Source organism: Chelonia mydas, chromosome 7, assembly GCF_015237465.2.
Source record: "Chelonia mydas isolate rCheMyd1 chromosome 7, rCheMyd1.pri.v2, whole genome shotgun sequence".
Taxonomy (NCBI): domain Eukaryota; kingdom Metazoa; phylum Chordata; order Testudines; family Cheloniidae; genus Chelonia; species Chelonia mydas.
Genome location: NC_057853.1, coordinates 76360558 through 76379693, shown reverse-complemented (window position 1 = coordinate 76379693; position 19136 = coordinate 76360558). Strand labels below are relative to the sequence as shown.

At 40.3% G+C, this 19136-nt stretch overlaps 1 protein-coding gene across 5 annotated transcripts in view; it reads right to left on the bottom strand.

The window, feature by feature from the left end:
* The window catches only part of ARID5B (AT-rich interaction domain 5B), a 148059-nt gene that overhangs the window by 6546 nt on the left and 122377 nt on the right, over window positions 1-19136 (bottom strand). For all 5 annotated transcript variants that reach the window (XM_007054838.4, XM_043550928.1, XM_037904609.2 and 2 more), the window contains 2 exons: window positions 18058-18155; window positions 3934-4132 (listed from right to left, as the gene is read on the bottom strand). In XM_007054838.4, the coding sequence (XP_007054900.2) occupies window positions 3934-4132; window positions 18058-18155 (297 nt within the window). The remainder of the gene's footprint in view (window positions 1-3933; window positions 4133-18057; window positions 18156-19136) is intronic.

Below are 19136 nucleotides of genomic sequence, written 5' to 3'. Positions count from 1 at the left end.
CTGTAGACTGAGAAATCACTGGTATAGCTTAACTGGGGCATGCTTTTTTTATTAATGGATTAAAATGAAGTTGTCAACATTCAGAGAGTATGTGCGCGCTATTACAAATATAGCTTTTATAAGTTATCGTCAATGAGACTGCAGCTCTTTATGCTTCTCCATTAATAAAGCTTGTGTGCACAGTTCACACTATTCATTCCATTATGTAGACGAATGAACTGTGACCCTGGAGGTCATTAAAACGTTCCATCTGTGATACAGCTGACTGACAACCCTTTTCAAAATTGCTGTCATTCTCCTCTGACATGCCTTGGTAGAAGACAGTCAGAAAACAGCGGCATTGTGTGAGCCTTTTATTATTATTATTTTTTTCTTTCTTTCTTAGTTGTAAAGATAAGCGGCATCAAGAAAGTTATTATCCAAATGCTGCATTATGGTCTATCATGTCAAAGAGGGATATAAAAGTATGTAATGAATCACAACCATCTTAAAGATTTATTTCTTCACAGCTGCTTTTAAATATTCCTCTGTGTTGGGTTTTCCTATTAGTTACAGTGTCTGTTAGTTTTCATAAGCACTATTTTTTTAAAAAAACCTAATAGCTGCCTTTTTCAGTTCAAATACCATCATTAGTCCTTCACAAAGTACTATCACTGGTCTCCTGAGATTATACAATTACAGAAAAATACCAGACAGATGAGCAAAGCAGGGAGGAAAGGCAAATGAAATGTAATAATTGTACGTTCTTGCTCTTTGTTTTTGTTAAGCAACAGTTTGAATGAAGTTTTAGCTATTTTAAAGACATGCACAATGTAAGGCTAATAACATTTTTTTCTTCTATTTAGTTACATTGAGCAATGTCATTATGACTCCTATAGAATAAAGGAGTACAAAACTGAGTAATCAGCTAAAGCCTCTAGTCTCCCAGTGACATCCCTGTTCATGTTTATATCCAGGTAAGTGGTGAAAGTGCATTAGGAAGGACTGTACTCTTACATCTCTTTTTTACTTTTATAACTACTCCTGGCACAGATCATCCCCTTCCATGGAAAGCCAGCTTGCTTGGTGGTGAGGTTTGACCCCAACCCTAGATGTGGTGGATCCTTGAGGATTTTCAGATGGCCAGAGCCATCTAGCCAGAGGCCATGTGCTTCTGCACCTGATCAATCCCCAATGACCTCTGATTGCCTAGCAGTGAGGCTCCTTTGCAGACATGCTACCAGGGCCTTTCCTGGCTGGGACTGCCCCCCACAGGTGAGTTCACTGGAACCAGTATAGCCGTCAGCTGTACTATATTTTCTGATTAATTTTCCTGGGGACCGAGAGAGAGATGGTGTGGATATTCTCACCCCAGTTCTTGCCCAATCCTCCCACCCCAGCCTGGACTCTAATCCCACCGCACTCAAATGTAGCTCCTCAGGAGCTGAACATACAGCTGAGCCCCTCTTTCTCATGGACACTGTAGGGGCATGATCTGGGAGCCCATGGCGTGAGGCCCTCATTAGAGGCAAAGCACAGAGGAGTGCTGCAGCTGTGGATATTTCTATGCTAGAAAGCCCCCCAATTTAGGTGGTTACATAGTGCTTGTGCAGCTGTCCTGACCCTGCACCAACCCCAGGGATGCAGTCCATTATGTCACCAACCCAGAAGGCCATTTATAGTGGCTGGTCCCTGCGTAGTGATTTCAGGGGAGGCAGAGTTACCCCTGCATCGCTCAAGATGGATGGATGGTTTATTGACAACTAGGGAGGCTAAGTGGGCTGTACAGGCTTGGCGTTCCTGATGTGAATAGAGCTTCTTTAGGGAAGTTCAATTCCATGAGCTATTGCCGTCACTGAACACCCACCCATAGAACAGGTGCATATACCCTCCACTCCAAGTTACACACTGAGTCCAGCTATCCTGTGGATAACTTGGCCCAGTAACATAGCCATTCCCCTTATTGCCTCATAAACAGGGACAGCATTTGGCCCTCAGTATTAAAAATATCTAAGCTACAATCAGACAGCAAAGAATAATTCTGATACAGGAGGTAAAATTTTACAGTAGGAAACCACTATAATTGTGCATTACAGTGTCTATGGCTCTATTTCTTACACATTTCCGATAAACACTGCTAAGAACTCTTCCTGAAACTCGCATACAAAAATAACTGCAGTTTAAGCAGCAGGAAGTTTGAGATATAAAACAACAAAAGCAAGGAAATTCAAAGTTAAGAACGACACTCCATCCCTGGCTCGTTATGTTGTGCTTAGCTGCTGCAGTACATATGGTATGTAACATAACTCACTGATCTGAGACCACGGCAATAAATAACCAGGCACAAAGGGATGACTGAGGAAAGGAATGCTAGCTTTAACTTTGCATTTCCTTGCTTTTGGCAATTTGTGTTGCAACCTTCCAGTTACTTAAGCATGTTTTTTGTGTGCTCTTTTCTTTATATATTTGTAATTAGTAGTGGAGATTTTTACAGTGTTTCTTGCTTTAAAATTGAAATTCAAGGAAAAGTCTTTCTCTGTGAAGTATCAACTTTAAAGGCTCTGTTGATTACGTCAGTATAAAACACACATTCTGAATCAGGCAGTCTCTTATGGGTCCATTGTAAACCTGACTTTTGGGGTTTTTTGACATGATTATAAAAATTCACTATACTTGAAACTTAGCAGACAAGGCCTCAGCCATGTACATATTTAGCTGCTTTGCTATTTTTAAGCCATAGAAAGAAGGATTTTTGGTAGTCATGTCAAACTAGATTTTCAGACTGGTCTAAATCCAGTACATCTGTACATGCCAGACAGCAATTGCATCGAAGGGACTGCTAAGCTCTGTTGGCTACACAAAGCATGTCTTAAAAATTCTTTAAATACTTATTTCCAAGAAGGGTTGTAATGGCTATTGTGATTTCCCAGTCAAGGGGGACACAGTATATTTTGTATGCCATAGACAACAACAGCTTGATTAGGTCAATGGCAAAGGGTGTACAATACTGTATATAAGAGAGGGAGTAGGATTTTCAAAAGTGTCTAAATGATGTCATAGCATAAGTCCCAGTGACACTCAATGGGACTTGTGCTCCTATGTCACTTGCATACTTTTGAAAATCCCACCCACCGTGTGCAATACTAAAAACTCTTATGTACATGACTTAAAACAGATAAAAGTGTGTTCTGCTGACTCCTGGGGGCTAGCCTGTTGCAGGCTCTGGTCCTGTAAGCTACTCTATGAGGTCTGATCTCTGGGTCTGCATGGAGCCCTACTTAAGTGAATGGGGCTCTGCATAGGTGTAGGGGTCAGTCCATTTGAGAGAGCTTGAAGGACAGGGGACTATGGCAAAACTCCCATTGACTTAACTGGGAAATCTGTCAAGAGTAAGGACTACAAGGCTGTGACCCTTGAATTTTAGATTTCAACCCAAAGGGGATATTTAGTCTTGTTAATAATCCAGGAAAAATGAGTTTTTGATGGAAATATGAACACATCCATAAGTGTGGAAGTGCCATTACAGAGATTGCCATTAAAAAGTCTGCATTTGCCAACATTTACCACAATGTTATCAGAGGCATTTCAGTTCCCCCTACCCTATATTTAGAGTAGGAAATCACTGTGGAAACTGCGTGGTTTCCTGTTGGCTAGTGTTGACTTTTTAATGGTGACCACTGGATAATACAATGAGCAGAAACTGTATTTCCTAAATCCAGTCTTGGTATTTTGCCATCATTTCTATGCAACATGGAACTTGCTGGTTGCTGTTTATAGCCCAGCACAATCATAACACTCAGAATGCCAACACAATTGGATTTCAGCTACTGAGCAAAGGAAGGCCAACTCATTTCGGAATTGTCAGGTTTAAATGATTTATTTTATCATTGGGTTTTATGTTATTAAAGCAGTACATTGTTAATTGAAAAGTTAAAAAGAAGGAAATTAACTAACCTCAGATGCATCTTGGGGTTTCTGTGCATTATCTTTTTCTTTCTTGCTCTTTTGGTTTTCATTTTTGATGCGTTTTGTTCCAGACACTTTTGTTTTAGTTTCACTCTCCTGGGAACTGTTATCCTGTTTTCGAGGTTTCACTGGAGGCAATGGCTTATCTTCCTCTCCTTTAATAAATCTTTCATATGGCAGGATTAATCTAAAGGATTAAGGAACAAATAATTGATCAGTTTTTGCAGTTCTCGTAAAGAAAAAAAATGTAGCACCTCTGAGCAGTTTATTTAATAAACCTAATTTTTCTACAGCATAAACACAATTCTGTAACCTTGACCTTAATATTTATCCCACATATGATAAAGCAACATATTTGGCAAGATTCTCAGCTGGTGCCAATCAGTGTCATTCCACAGATGCCCACAGAGCATGTTGGTTATGGAGCTAAGGATATGTCCCACAGTGTTTTCAACTCGTTTAAAAGTCAATCATATCTTTCTTTTGGCTGCCTACTCCTAAACTTGTAGAGTGAATGCCAGTAAAATGGTACAAAGCTAAGGCAACCTAATAGCACACCCATATATTTCCAGCCTGGCGGTGAACATAAAAGCTGTAAATTTGCATGTAGACTGAAAACTTGGGAGAGAGATTATTTCACCCAACCTCCAATGGAGGGTGTAGAACAATTTGACTAGCACAGAGCTGCCTTTTCTGGCAAATCCATGAAGTGAAAGCTAGGTTGGTTCTCATTCTGGAGGATGTTCCTTTGCTCTTCTGTCAAAGGGCAAGGGGGTGGGGGTTGCTGCTCGGAGGACAGTGGCAGGGGGAGCATGACAAAGAAAATCACAAGGATTTAAAAAATAAAGAACTTTAATTGCAGAACTTTCTTCAACAAAGGGTGTGAAATCACTTTTTAAAAAAGAAAAACCTCAAAAAGTTTGCGTTTTAATCTATCTGTTTTCCCTTTGCAATGTAGCTCTTGATCTAAAAGGAAAAATAACTGATGTAATTAAAAGGGATGGATTGCATTACAATCTCAGTTTCAACTTCAGTGATTAAAGTTTTTATAATGCATTTGGTATGATTAATGACTCACTGTGGGATTAATACAAGACTCAGACTTTAAAAATATGAACTTTAATACAACAAACATAATTTGTTTAAAAAAAAAGACAAGCTGACTCCATGAAGAAAATGTACTTTGCTTATAAACAACATAAATCTGTACAAATGCTGGGAATCCTTAATTATCTTTAATCTAAGACTCCAAGGCAGAAAACTCTTTGGTTCAGATATATGTTTGTTATCCTACAATCAGTTTCCAACCATGCAATTTTGATTTAAATACTTAGATGCTGAAACACAGTTTGGGCTTAAGAGAGCAGAAATTAGATTGTTTGTGATCTTAATGTTTCACATTTTAATAAAATACAACATAATTTATGTTAAAATATAAACCTAATTTATGCCATATTAGAAACAAAATTTAGTAACTGAGCATGCTCTGACATGGTATGTGCAAAGAGGCGTGAATAATATTTTCTAGCCCTGAATTTGGCAGTGCTCCAGTAATGAAGCTAAGCAGAGCCCACAGGGAATATTCATCTTCAGATCCCATTACAAACTGAGTTTAAACATGTTACAGCTGCTAAAACTGGAAACTGCTCCCTCTATGCAGCCTTAGCAAAATAATATATAGTTGCCAAATACCTGCTTCCCACTGTAATATTACAGTTAATGTTTATATAATAAAAAGCATAACTAAGCAGAATAAGAAAAAATAATCTTGTTCATACTTGAGGCTGGTAAATTTCATTTGTAAAGCACAAATATTCATGAAACACTTAATATCTCCCTCTGCTGCATGCAGCATTTGGGACTTTACTAGAGAGACAAGTTTTGGTTTCATACTGGGCAATATTTATATCTTACTGCCATGTGTTAAATATTTAAAGTCACTTTTAATAAAAACACATTTTATTGCTATAATTGTTCGCACTGCGATAGGATTGTTTGACTTTGTTTTGTTTCCATGGGAACATGTCCTCCATTTGCAATCTACATATACCATCAGTAAATGTTTCAATAGCTGTTCATAGCTCTAGATGAGATGAAGATGATATTGTACCACTAGTGGTCCTTTTAATGAAAGATACTATGTGATTAACCTTCTGGTTAAGGCAGAAATCGGAATAAGGATGGGCCTGACAAGATAAATCACTTTTAGCATTCTTTCCATGGATTCTTTTATGGCACTTTCTGACAAAGGTTCCTCCTCTTTGTTGCCATATCGAGCACCAGGACTCCTTAGGTTTGGTGCTAATTAGGAACCACAGCTTAAATTTCCTTTTCTAATCTTAAGAGTTCATGTGGGAGTACAACATTTTCATTTCAGTTCTTTTTCACTGAGTTCAGCAGTTGGCACCAAGACAGCAGTAAAAAATACATTTCACATAGCTGGTCAAAGGCCTAGAGCCAGCAGCAGGAAATCTGGAATTAAATGTTTCTTGTATCGGGAAAGAGGCATGACTAAGGTAAAACTGAATCAAAACACACGGATGGCTTGTTCTAGAGGTTTCCCCTCCTTTTGAAACTAAGGCCCAATGTGCTGCTGTTTCTCTACAGCACAGAGATAATTTGTAAGCACGCGCATACATACATACACAGACACAAAGCAAAAAGGAAGCATACATGAATATGCACTGTGAGGCTCTAGAGAAGCCGAACACCATGAACAATTGCTGCTTCATATAGAGATTTCCGTTTGTTACAATTTGCACTGAATGTTTTTTCAGTTATCCTGTCATGGTACAACATGATTACCCACAGGATATGATCTTATCATTTGATTATTAGAAGTTTTTATAGTACAAGAGTAATAAAGCTAATACAGCTTTCAGAACATTTAAACAACCAGCTAATACACCATTAAAACACACTGTTCTTATCCAATTTAAGGTCAACGTTGCCCAACACAGGAAAAATGTGGTTATCTATAATACAAATAGGTTAGCAGAATGCAACATGCCTGGAACTAGCTCAAGATTTTTGTCAAATATTTGCAGCACAACTAAGATTTAATCAGTCTTCAAGCATGTAAAGGTAAAGACATATTAAAAATATGGCTACCTGGAATACATTAAACTTTAAAATAACAGCTAAATTTTCAGCTGGTTTGAACTGTAGCTGTGTTTCTCATGGCAGGGCTGGGGTAAGTACCAATGTATTCATAAGAAAAATTAAAAGAATATTTTGTGGTCTAAAGAATATTTACTCCTAAAGACTGCAAGCAGCCCAAATAAAAGGGCCTTTATCATGATCAAGATTCCAATATTAAGATTAACAAAATGTATTATTTATAAGGCAATTAACATAAATAGAATATGTAAGCAGTAGTGTATTAAAAAAATCTTTCCAAAGGCAGCAGATTTTTAGCAGCATGAGGTTTTTTTCCCTTGGAATGAAACAAGAATAACATTTTCCAGCCAAGAGCAGAAACAGTAGGGGAGTCTTTGCTATCACAGAGCTTCTTATTAAATTCAGTCACTGTGAAAACTGAGACTTTAAAAAATAAATAAATAAAGACAACTTAAAATCAATACAAGTTAGATTAACAAATCAGTGTTATACTAATCCTGATTTATTACAATCAGCAATATTAAGTTTAATCACATATAAATGGCTAGTCTAAAAATATTCTGCTTTACTGAGTCTTGAATTAAATAATGGTGCAGAGTGTACCAAGTTTTTAGATCTGCATCATCTGATATTATGAAAAATTCAATGTACTGCTCTGCAGCAGATGTCAGAGGTCAGCAAATCTATTACAGTAATGTAAGTAATCTGGCTTTCTGCCAATTTAAAAAGAAAAAAAGAAAGAAAGAAACACAGAGGCAGATAATTTTATATTTATAAATTCTAAAATCCTCCAGGGACTGCATCTTTTTCCCAACAAAAAGCAGAATTCACATCAGAGAAATGTATTTCACCGTATAACAAACATATCTTCGTCACTGGCATTTCATAAAAAGAAAAAGAAAGAAAAAGCCCTTAATCTTTATAAATCAACATTTTTTCCAGCTACAGGAAAAAACAACGCAAAATTTAATCTGAACCAGTAACCACTAACGTTTCATATATTGATTAATGCACACACAGAATGAATGAGCTTTTTAGCTAAACTCTGCTTCATAGGACATGAGAGAGTGTCTATTTATAGGAATAGTAATAATAATTAATAAAATGGTTAGAATAATGTAAAGGGTCTGACAAACTCAGGAGAGGAGGAAAATTAAAAGTTAAGGCTGCCAATTCTTTCTTTAACTCTCCCCACTGTGCTGGGGTACTACAGGGCTCTCTGATCAGGAAGTGACCATATGTACAGTACACGATGCTCTATCCACAGGCTCCATAAGGTGAGTTATGGGCGCAAAGGCAGCTTGGATGCTGAAGTCTAAACCCTTTCACTACTTTAACATAGCTCATGCCTGGGTTTAATTCTTTCATTTCTTTCTTTGTGAATGGCAGAACAGAAATTCCCCAATGTGTCTCCCTTTCATATCCTATTCTCTTCTCTAGTACTCCAGACTTAACACAATGCAAAATGGAAACTTTGGATTTTTTTAGGGATGGTTTAAAGGTCTGGTGACCAGGTTTTTTCCATTCTCAGCTAAGGGTTCAGAAGCCTGACTGAAATTGAAAGGCAGAATATTTCAATCTGATAAATGAAATAAGTTTGTTTTACACAATGCATAATTAACCTGTGGAACTCATTGCCACTGGATATCACGGAGGACAAGAGCTTAGTATGATTCAAAAAGGATTAGCCATTTATATGGATAGTGGCAATGTCCACAGTTACAGCAGATAAGATTTAAAAATACAGAGAAGGGATATAAACCTTTGTATTTCATTCAAGGAATAAAAAAACTCACACTGACAGGGGTTTGGAAGAAACTTCTATTTCCATCATTGTCCACTATGCAGTTTCTTGCACCTCCTTCTGAAGCACCTGATCCTAGCCATGCTTAGAGACCAGATAAACTGGACCACCTGTCTGATTCAATGTAGCAATTGCTATGCTCCTAAAATAACAGCCCCATCACATAAACAATAGCAGCTGGGTAGGGCTGCCTGATATGTCTCAGACAAGAACCTGAGATTGGAGTTCAGAAGTTAGATTAAAAATGGGAGGAGTTAGTCTTACCCACTCGTGGTTCTCTACAATAAATTCAGTACATTTATGCTATGGTGATAGGCATAATAGAAATGCCAAAATTCATATTACAGGCTCTGAATCACCCTGGCCTGATTTTGTTTCCTAAGTTCATGGCAAAACTTCCATTTACTTGAAGGGGAGCAGGAATGAGCCACTGTGATCTCAATGGGACGTGTTTCTTGCTTTTTTAACATGCTACTGTTGAAATGAAAACCCATAATTTCTCAAAGCCATATGGCCTGATATTAGAAGCAGCACTATCACGAAAGGCATAAGATCATGCCATCACTTTAGCTAGAGGCTTTGTCATGGGATACAGTGCTCAGCTGTTTGAAAGCATAGGAAAACTGGACCAAGAACACAGCTCCTAATGACCAAGGCAAATATGCAGTAGAGGAAGGGGCAGAAGAGAAGTTCAAAACCAGAGGCCTGATCCCTGAATCCAGAAGAAGAAAATGAAGTGTGCTGGGGGAACCAGTAATGTATTCCAAAAGGCTGATTTCATTTGTACTGTGCAGGGGTTCCGAAAGCAAGCGTTGCACTCTTTTGTGTAGAATACAATAACAATCGCATCATTTGCATTTGTCTGAAGTACGAAAGGGGCATGTATTTTATCAGTACAGACAAAATTTGTTTGAGTTCAGTTTTGTTCCCAGAGAACTTTCCTGCCTTACAGAAATGGATCTTTCATCTTTTCATCAACAACTTGCCTTACAGCAGGCTGGGAGTGCTGCTGGGTATGGAGAGCGCTCACACCATTGAGAGGTGGGAACTGCCTGTGTGTAAGAGAGTTCAAACACACTTTGATTTAAATAAACTGGAAATTAGTGATGTTACAAACACCGCCGTTGATTTACCTGAGCAGTCTGAGGATGAAAGCTTAGGAACTCTCCATCCTATAAAGCAATAGGAAAAGATAAAGGACCAAATCCTATCCCCAGTGACCAGCCCAACTAGATGGGCTGGATGCAGGGGATGGGCACTGGGCCGGGAGTGCTGTGGGGAGAGAATCCTCCAGGCCACTCCAGAGAAGCTTCTTTAGCCTATGTCTCTGTTGCAAACACCATCTTTTCCACCCAATGCAGTAGTAGTAGTAGCGGATCCACACAATTGCTCACCCACCAGCCCTTCCTGAGCAACGCCTACCCACTAAGGTGCAGGGAGCTTTGCAGAGGACAGCTTTGCAACGTTCAGCCTTTCCCCCGTGACGTGCTGAGTCCACAGCAAAGTTCGGTGCAGAAGAGGGGTGGCACTCAGAGGGAGTTGTTTCTGTATAGGGACTGAAGTTGGCCCTCACCCTTGTTTGGGGTGCTCAAGGGACTGGGAGCACAGCTCCTTGTGATCCCTCCTCCACATGCAAGTGACAAAGACAATCTGTCCTTAAGCATTGGAAGAGAATGTCCTACTATCAAAATACATTTACATGTAAATTTATTTCTATTGACTTCAGTGCTGGCCAGTAAGTCTCTAAAACTGCAAAACAAGTCTTGAGTAAGTCCTGCAAAAACACAATGTTCTGAGATATTTTGAACGGGAAGCTAAGAATCTGTTTTAATTGTAAACAATTCCATTCTTCTGTCATCTGATACTTTATTTTTTAAAAAATTTTGTGAGGGAGGGGAACCATGCTTTCTGAATTTTCAATAGTTCCTTTGTTAAAGCATCTGTTACTCACATAATTGAAAAGATGTTTGTTCAGTGGCATGCTTGAGAGTACAGTTATTTAATCTTAATGATAAAGCCCCGAGGACAGAAAATCATAAGTAGAAACTTCTTGTTATTTATCAAAAAAGAAAAAGGGCTAACACACCTAATCTATCCTCAAATTTAAATTCATGCTTGATAGAAAACTACTGATACAATTCGCAACTTCCAAAGTTTTCTTAGAAGCTATGAAGAGTTCGGGATAAAAAGCAGGGTGAAAAGCAAAATAAAACAACAAAGCTAGTATGACAAAGAAAAACTGCTGTTTGGCAAGTTTTTTGGGTCAAACAAAGAACTAGCTGTAGTTTACAGAATGACATAACACTTAATTAATTTTTCCCTGAGGATGTTTTCACACTCAGTGTAAACCAAAACCTTCTATTAATTACAACTTGTATTAAAGACAACCATAAGCATTTTTATATAGATGTTATAATAGGCTCCTATTTTTCTATCTAGGAGACTGGTGGCTGTTTCTTACAGAACACTGTTGAAATGCCCACACTTTATGAAGTTATCTAAATACTTTAAGAAAACCAAACAGTATTTGTGTGGAATGCTAGACTCTCTTGCATATTGAATTACTTTACATATCCTTAGGGTAGAAAGTCTTTATAGCTGTTAAAGAGAAAACTTTTAAGGGCCTTATTTTGACCTGGCTTGTTTCCATAACACAATGATGAGTTGTTGTTTTTTAATTTTTATTTTACATAAGAGCTGCCATACTGGGTCAGACCATAGTCCATCTTGCCCAGTATCCTCTCTCTGGCAGTGGCCCATAGACTTTTTGACCACTGGTGCACACTGAGAGGGAGTTTTTGGAAAACTTTCCATGGGGACTCCAAGATCTCTTTCTTCGGTTGGTAATAGTTAATTTAGAACCCACCATTATATATGCATACTGGGGCAGTGGTGGGAGAGCAATCAGTAGAATGGAGCTCTCCTATTTAGCTTTTGCAATCTTCTGTTGTCACCTAGATTTTTTCTTGTGCGCAAGGATATATATTTGTATGTGCTGCAGATCTCAGATATTACAGTGCAAGTACAGTTTAAAAAAACAGATAAACTAACAGACTGTTTCTCAAAGTATGGGACACACCTTCCCTGGCGGGTCAAGAAGAACTACCCAAAGGGGTACAAACAGACCTCTCAGTTGTTCTCCAGTGTTTCAGCTTTCATTTCTTCAAAAAAGTTAACTTACTAACTGTTATGGTTGGGCAGAAAACTTTCCAAATATGAAGCAACTGTAGCTGATACCTGAGTCTGCAGAAAGTCTGAAACAATGACTCTGAGGTATGAATTGCCCCATTCATTTCAATGGGTGCTAATTCAGATGCTAATGAAATACTTGCAGTGTCAACATTGTTAACTATTTCACTGCTCATCAAAGCATGTAAGACAGAAGTATCATATTACAAATATCAACTGCAGCATTTCCCAAGTTGTATGTGTGAACTCTCTGTGTTGAGCAGGGGCAGGCAAACTTTTTGGCCTGAGGGCCACATTGGGTTTCCAAAATTTTATGGAGGGCCGGTTAGGAAAGGCTGTGCCTCCCCAGACAGCTAGGCATGGCCCAGTCCCCACCCCCTATCCGACCCCCCCTGCATCTCGCCCCCGACAGCCCCCCCCCGGGACTCCTGCCCCATCCAACCCTGCCGTCCCCTGTCCCCTGATGGCCCTCCGACCTCTGCCCCATCCAACCACCCCTTCTCCCTGACCTCCCCCGGAACTCCTGCCTCTGACTGCTCTCCGCTGCCCCATCCAACCCCCTCTCTGCTTCCTGACTGCCACCCCCCAGGACCCCTGACCGCCCCGACCCCTATTCACACCCCCACCCCCTGACCACCACCCCGAACTCCCCTGCCCTCTATCCAGCCCCCACTGCTCCCTGCCCCCTTACTGCGCTGCCTGGAGCACCAGTGGCTGGCAGCGCTACAGCCGCGCCACCCAGAGCACCAGGACAGGCAGCTGTGCCGCCGGCTGGAGCCAGCCACGCTACCGCGCAGCACAGAGCACCCGGTCAGGCTGGGCTCCGCAGCTGTGCTGCCCGGCAAGAGCTCGCCGCCCCACCACCCAAAGCATTGCACCGGTGGTGCAGTGAGCTGAGGCTGCGTAGGAGTGGGGACAGCAGAGGAGGGGCTGAAGGCTAGCCTCCCGGGCCTGGAGCTCCGGGGCCGGGCAGGAGGGTCCCGTGGGCCGTAGTTTGCCCACCTTTGGAGTAGAGACTGCTATGGGGAAAACGTAAGGGCTGGCGGTCAGAACAAGGCCCTTACATTTTATTGCTCATATTTTACTTTTTTATTACCTTTTGTTTTGAGCTTTCAAATATGTCACAAATTGTTTTTCTTGTAACCCTTATGAAAAATCCCTCATGCAACGTCATGAACATTACAGAAACGGAGCCTCTTGTTTACCCAGGACAATGGACGCTGTCAATCATGCATTTTGTGCGAAAGCAAAAGAAACCCCAAACCCTTTGTGTGAAAACCGCATCTGCGTTATTACTAATATCCTAGAACACACTGTGAAAAAGAATATTGCTTTGCAGAAAAGTAGCCATTTCCGATTGTTTCGTGTACCAATGATAAAAGATCCAGATCCTGAAGTGAGGTGTGAGAAGTGTCAAGTTGTGTAGGTTGGGGAGGAAAGGCTCAGTCTGAACCAGATACTGTTCATAACACACTCAGACTGAGCTTCTTTCTGTTATCACCCAAAGTAACTGCGTTAAAGAAAAAAAGTAATGACCAAAATAACAACCATTCGTAAGCTTTGTACAGTTCGAGTCATCTACATAGTAACAGCCTCACAATGGGAAAACATTAATGCTTTTTATATTGGTAATCATCATCTGTAACATGAGCAATTAAGAACAGTCCTAATGGACTATGGCCAAGAGCCTGGTACTAATATTAAAAACTGACAGAGATGAATAGGTTTGGAAGCAAAACTAGGCTGACAAAGGCATTTTTATGAAGTGCTTGGGCCTATTTGATTTAAACCAATCAGAGGCAGGTTCAGACCAGTCAGGCCTACAGTGACAATAATGCATTCATTGGCATTATATGATTCCTGCAAGGCTTTAAATAAAAACATCCATTGATTCTATTCAGCAACCTGCACTTTCATTCTGACACTCATTAATAAACCAAAGGTAGCCTAACTAATACACAAATAACACGTACGGAAACACTGGCAATCTTGCCTTGTTTTAAAATGAAAACATTTACTGGAAACATGAAGCATGTTACATGAAAAATGAATCACTTGATAATGCATACTAAATCGTTCTTCCTCTTCCAGAAAAACAAAGCAGACAGACTCAGTGTTAAAAGCAAGCTATCTTAGTCACAGTGATTACTATGTGCAATGCTGAGGTAACAGCATTAGAGGTCTGTTCATTCCAAGCTGTTGGCTACACACACACTCTCAAAGTTCTGTGAGCTGGCACCCAGGCACCCTAATCCAGACTAAATTCTGCAGCTGTCACCCCTCATAATGCTGACTTTAGATGAGGTGATATCGTCCCGAATGCCATTGGGTTTCAGGTGATGTCTTGGCCCCCTGCCTATGCATTGTTAGTTTTAAGCACCTACTGAAAGACCGCTCTCTTCGTTACAGTGATCAGAAGATTCAGCTCATCTCTCTGGAACAGTGGTGGGCAACCTGTGGCTCGCGGGCTGCATGCGGCCCATCAGGGTAATGTGATTGCGGGCCTTGAGACATTTTGCTGACATTGAGCGTCCGCAGGCACGGCCCCCCGCGCCGCCCAGTGGCCGCGGTTCACCGTTCCTGGCCAATGGGATCTGTGGGAAGCGGCGCCCAGCGTGTTCCGGCAGCCCGCAACTCCCATTGGTCAGGAACAGCGAACCATGGCTACTGGGAGCTGTGGGGGGCCGTGCCTGCGGATGCTCAACGTCAGCAAAATGTCTCGCAGCCCGCAATCAGATTGCCCTGATGGGCCGCATGCAGCCCACGGGCTGCTGGTTGCTCACCACTGCTCTAGAACCAGTTCAGAACTTTCTGAAACTCCACCCAGCAGGAGGGAAGACTTCCTGAGAACACCTAGGAGCAGGCCTCCGGCCTGGATAGACAAACTCATGTTAGCTCTGCTGTTGCTAGAGTGCTCAAAATAACAGGGTGATGTCATACACAGCTTGGATTAGCCACCTGAGTCCAAGCCCATCCCACCCCGTTCCCAAGCTTAGGTTGTTAGCCAGCTCTGCCGCCCAAGTCACAGCATCCACACTGCTGTATTTAGTGCAATAGCTTGACAAGAGCTAGGGCAAGTCTGTCCCCCCAGGCTGGGAGACATGCTCCCAGCTGCAGTGCAGAAATAACCCTCCTCAGCATCAAGAAAGCAGCGTAATACCAGACCAATGGGGGGCAAGTACTATTTCACTCCGAGGCTTACTAATGCTGTCACTCAAAGGTCATTCAAACCCAAGCATTTTTAGTATTTTAAAGCCAGTGTGTAAACTACTACTAACTTTTTCATCTTAGGAAAAACTAGCTAAGGCAACATGACTGTCAGTGATTTCCAGTTTTAAAGAAGAACTGCAAGGCTAAGCCAAACAACAGTAGTATCAGAGAAGTCAGGGAATCATGCAGTCTGTCTCCAGTAAACAGGGAAAGGCCAGCGGACTTCAGAAAGGAAAAGTAAATTGTAAAGCAGTTCATTTTTCTGCTGAATGTCCCACACAGCCTGAATAGTGGGGTCATTCAGTGCCTACTTCCAGGCTTAACTCAATTTCCAGTTATCTTTGCAGCTCACCTTTAATTTAAAAAGCGTACATGTGTCCTGAATCAGAAATTCTGATCTATTTCTGTAGTGCAGCACTAGTTTTAGATTAAATGTCATCAGAGCATTTTGGCTATAAATGAGCATTACATTTTCAGCTGCTGTAGTCAGAATTACCAATTGAAACAAACCAAGGCAACTTTATTTGTCTTTTGCAGCATGAATACTCTTTTCCTGTGGTGGAAAAAGTAGCTAATACTCTAAATCCAGAGATTAGTCCGGGCCTTCTCTTTTCGGATCAAGATTTGGTAAAGGATAGAATATGAGTTTCATGCCTGAGGCTAAATGAAGATTAGGCTTCAGATTTAATGGTGCCAAATCTGACAAGATTTCAACACCAAATGCCATCTTTTGATGGCATGCACATGAATTAGAGAATAGGCCTTTTCTGGTTTCAGATCTAACCCAGAACCACAACTATAAGAAAGAATTTGAATTCGGGCATTCAGATCCAAGCCACCTGAAATATGAAGGAGTTTGGAACGCAGGAGTTCCACCTAAGGCCTATCTCAATGATAAACCAAAAAAAAGTCTTTTCTTCAAATAACTCATTGAGATGTCTGCGGGGGAAGTGTATTTGTCCTTTGGTAGCCTAGTGAATGCTTGCGAATCCAAGGAGTGTCACGAATCTAGTTCACGTTGCTATTAGTGCACTGGGTTGGAGGTACATAAGGACAGATTCAGACTGACATATTTTGCAGCATAGCCTCATTGAAGTGCTCAAGATGGCACATGAAAAGCATTTCGATATATCAAGAGCAGAATGTATGGTTTCATATGCAAAATAATAAACCACTAACATGATAGGGGAAGGAAAGAAAGGGATATTCCTGGCCCCACATTTGTGTCTGGCTCATTCATCTCTCCACAACGACAATGAAGTCTCTCTTAGCAAGCCTCTCCTTTCCACTTTTACAATTTCATTCTAAAGCCCAGTAGAGGCCTCTATGTCTTCTGGGCCCAGCCCAACTGTAATGTTTAAATCTCATGTGCTTCTCGGGATTCCCTGTCAAATAAACAATATGCTATAAAATACATCTGGTGAGGGGAGTCCCGGCCTGCTGGATTTGAACAGATCAGCTGGCCCAGGCACAACAGAAAGACAAGGGGCCTGTTGAGGGTGCAGTGATGGAGAGGCAGAGTCTAATGTCAGTTCTGATTAGCACACAATCTGATCAGTCAACTATGCATACAAAACATTTGTTCATTCCCCTTTCATGTTAGTGGTTTATTATTTTACACATGCAACCCCAGAGTATATTCTTCTCTTGATGCATAGAGATTTACTCATGTGACTTCTTGGGCACTCAGATGAGGTTACACTACAAAGTGTGTCAACTGGAATTTGCCCCTGTGCACTGATAGCCAAGCAAAACATCTTACCCTGTTGATCCTGTCTGTTTGGATTGGACTCCAGAAAGTTTCTAAATTTTGTGATGGCTGTGAAGTAGCTTCTTCATAATGGACCAAAGGGCCTTATGTTGGGGGTACTGATGTTCAAATTTAAGATTAGCAATTCCCCCCATCAGTTATGTTATTGTATCCAGCACTATGTCCAATATCTAATGCTCTACAGTAAGGTGCAGAACTCATGCTGCATATAGCTTAATTGTGCAATGCTTTGCATGGGCAAAAACAAATGCTTTCCACTTGACCTCCACAGGCAGCCACTTCATAACCTGGAACATGAGGTCAGATTTCCCTTATTTGAACTTGAATACACACACACACACTTGATTAATAGTAACTGTATAAAAAAGAATGCCTTTCAAAAAATTCCAACAGTATTTTATTTAATGTGTGTTGGCTTCCTAAGAGCTGGAAGTTATCATCTACATTGGAAGAACAAGAAATCTGCAATTCTAACCAGCAACACTGGCTGCAAAGAAAAACAGAGTGTTGGCAGCAGCTTCTATGCAAGGAAGAGAGAAGAAAGTACCGAGGAATAGAAATGCAATGCTTTGCATGACCTGCAATATTAACAGCATCCAACAGCGGGCCACCCCATTATTCTGGATCTTGACAACTCGCCTAATTTGTATTCCTGAAAATTTCTGAATACAAATGGTAGACTCAATTAGTTGTCATTTAGTATTTTCTCTCTAATGTGTTTTGTTCAATTTTGCAGCTTCTCTACTAGAAATGCTATGGTAAAATGTAGGTATGAAGCAAAAAGCAATCAGATGTGTGTGTTGTTTGTTTTGCCATTGGAGGCACACACGCTCTGGTTTAAATTACAGTGGATTATAGGACTACATTGTTGGAAGAATATTTACTATGCCTTTAAGAGAGCTCTCTCTCTCTCTCTCTCTCTCTCTCTCTCTCTCTCTAATTCTTTACAGAATGCTTTGAAGGCTCTCCAGATTAATTTTTTCTTTATTAAACAAGCATTTCGTATTAGTTATCTTACCTTTCATAATGTCTGCGAGTACATGTAGCAGCACTTGTGCTTCCAGGGTTACCACCTAATTCATCATAAATATGTTTCCATTGTCGACGGGCTGTTATCTGTAAAAATGGCAATGGAAAATTTAATCTTGCATCTTTACAGATTCTACAGCATTTGAGTTCACAGCAACAAATGCATGTGTGGTACTTTCAGAACAGCATGAAATACAAATACCATAAAAGCCCTCGCAGAATGTATAGTGTTCCTATGCTTTTTTGGTAAGATTACATTATATTAATCTGTTTTCTTTTTTCTAAAATGGAGTTTTACCACTAGTTCATTGTCAAATCACTAGCAATTCCGTCTTGCAATAAAGAATCTCAATCAATATAGGGTCATTACCATCAGAAGTTATGCAGACAAATCCCGTGGTACATTATGAAAATGAACCTAGAACTAACCACAAATAATGATTATGTAGTTATTTTAACTGAATTAGAGAAAATAAATCTGTTGCAAAATCCAAATCCACCACAGACTCCCTAAATCCACAAAAGCATAGGCTGTAACTCTATATGTTACAAGCTGTTTATTTTTATCCATTTATGTCAGTAAAATATATAGATCAAATGGTAATGAAATCTTAACTTACTCCAGTATTAATATTTGAGCTATGTATTTTATTGGACTAAGTCGAAGAAAATAAACATCTTGTAACATATTGAGTTGCATTCCATGGTTTTGTTTTTTGTACAAAAATTAGGATTCTGCAGAATAACAGATGGAAGACCTGGCAAAAGAATTGTTTCTGAATACCACCTCGTTATTTTATATATTCTGCTATATTTAAACCAGGAAGAAAAACAGGAATAGGACAAACATAACAGATCACTCTCTTCTCCATGCAGCTCATAAAGAGGGCCAGTGGGAAATTGTGGGGAAAAGATTGAGACAATTGTGGGGGAATTTTGTCATTTGCTTTGGAATGCTGTGGAGCTTAATATATTCAGACCCAGAGGCTTCTTCAAAGTTACCCACAGAGCTGTCAATAGAGTTCACTTAGGAGCTAAAGACGGCAATCAGAAGAAAACAAATATCAT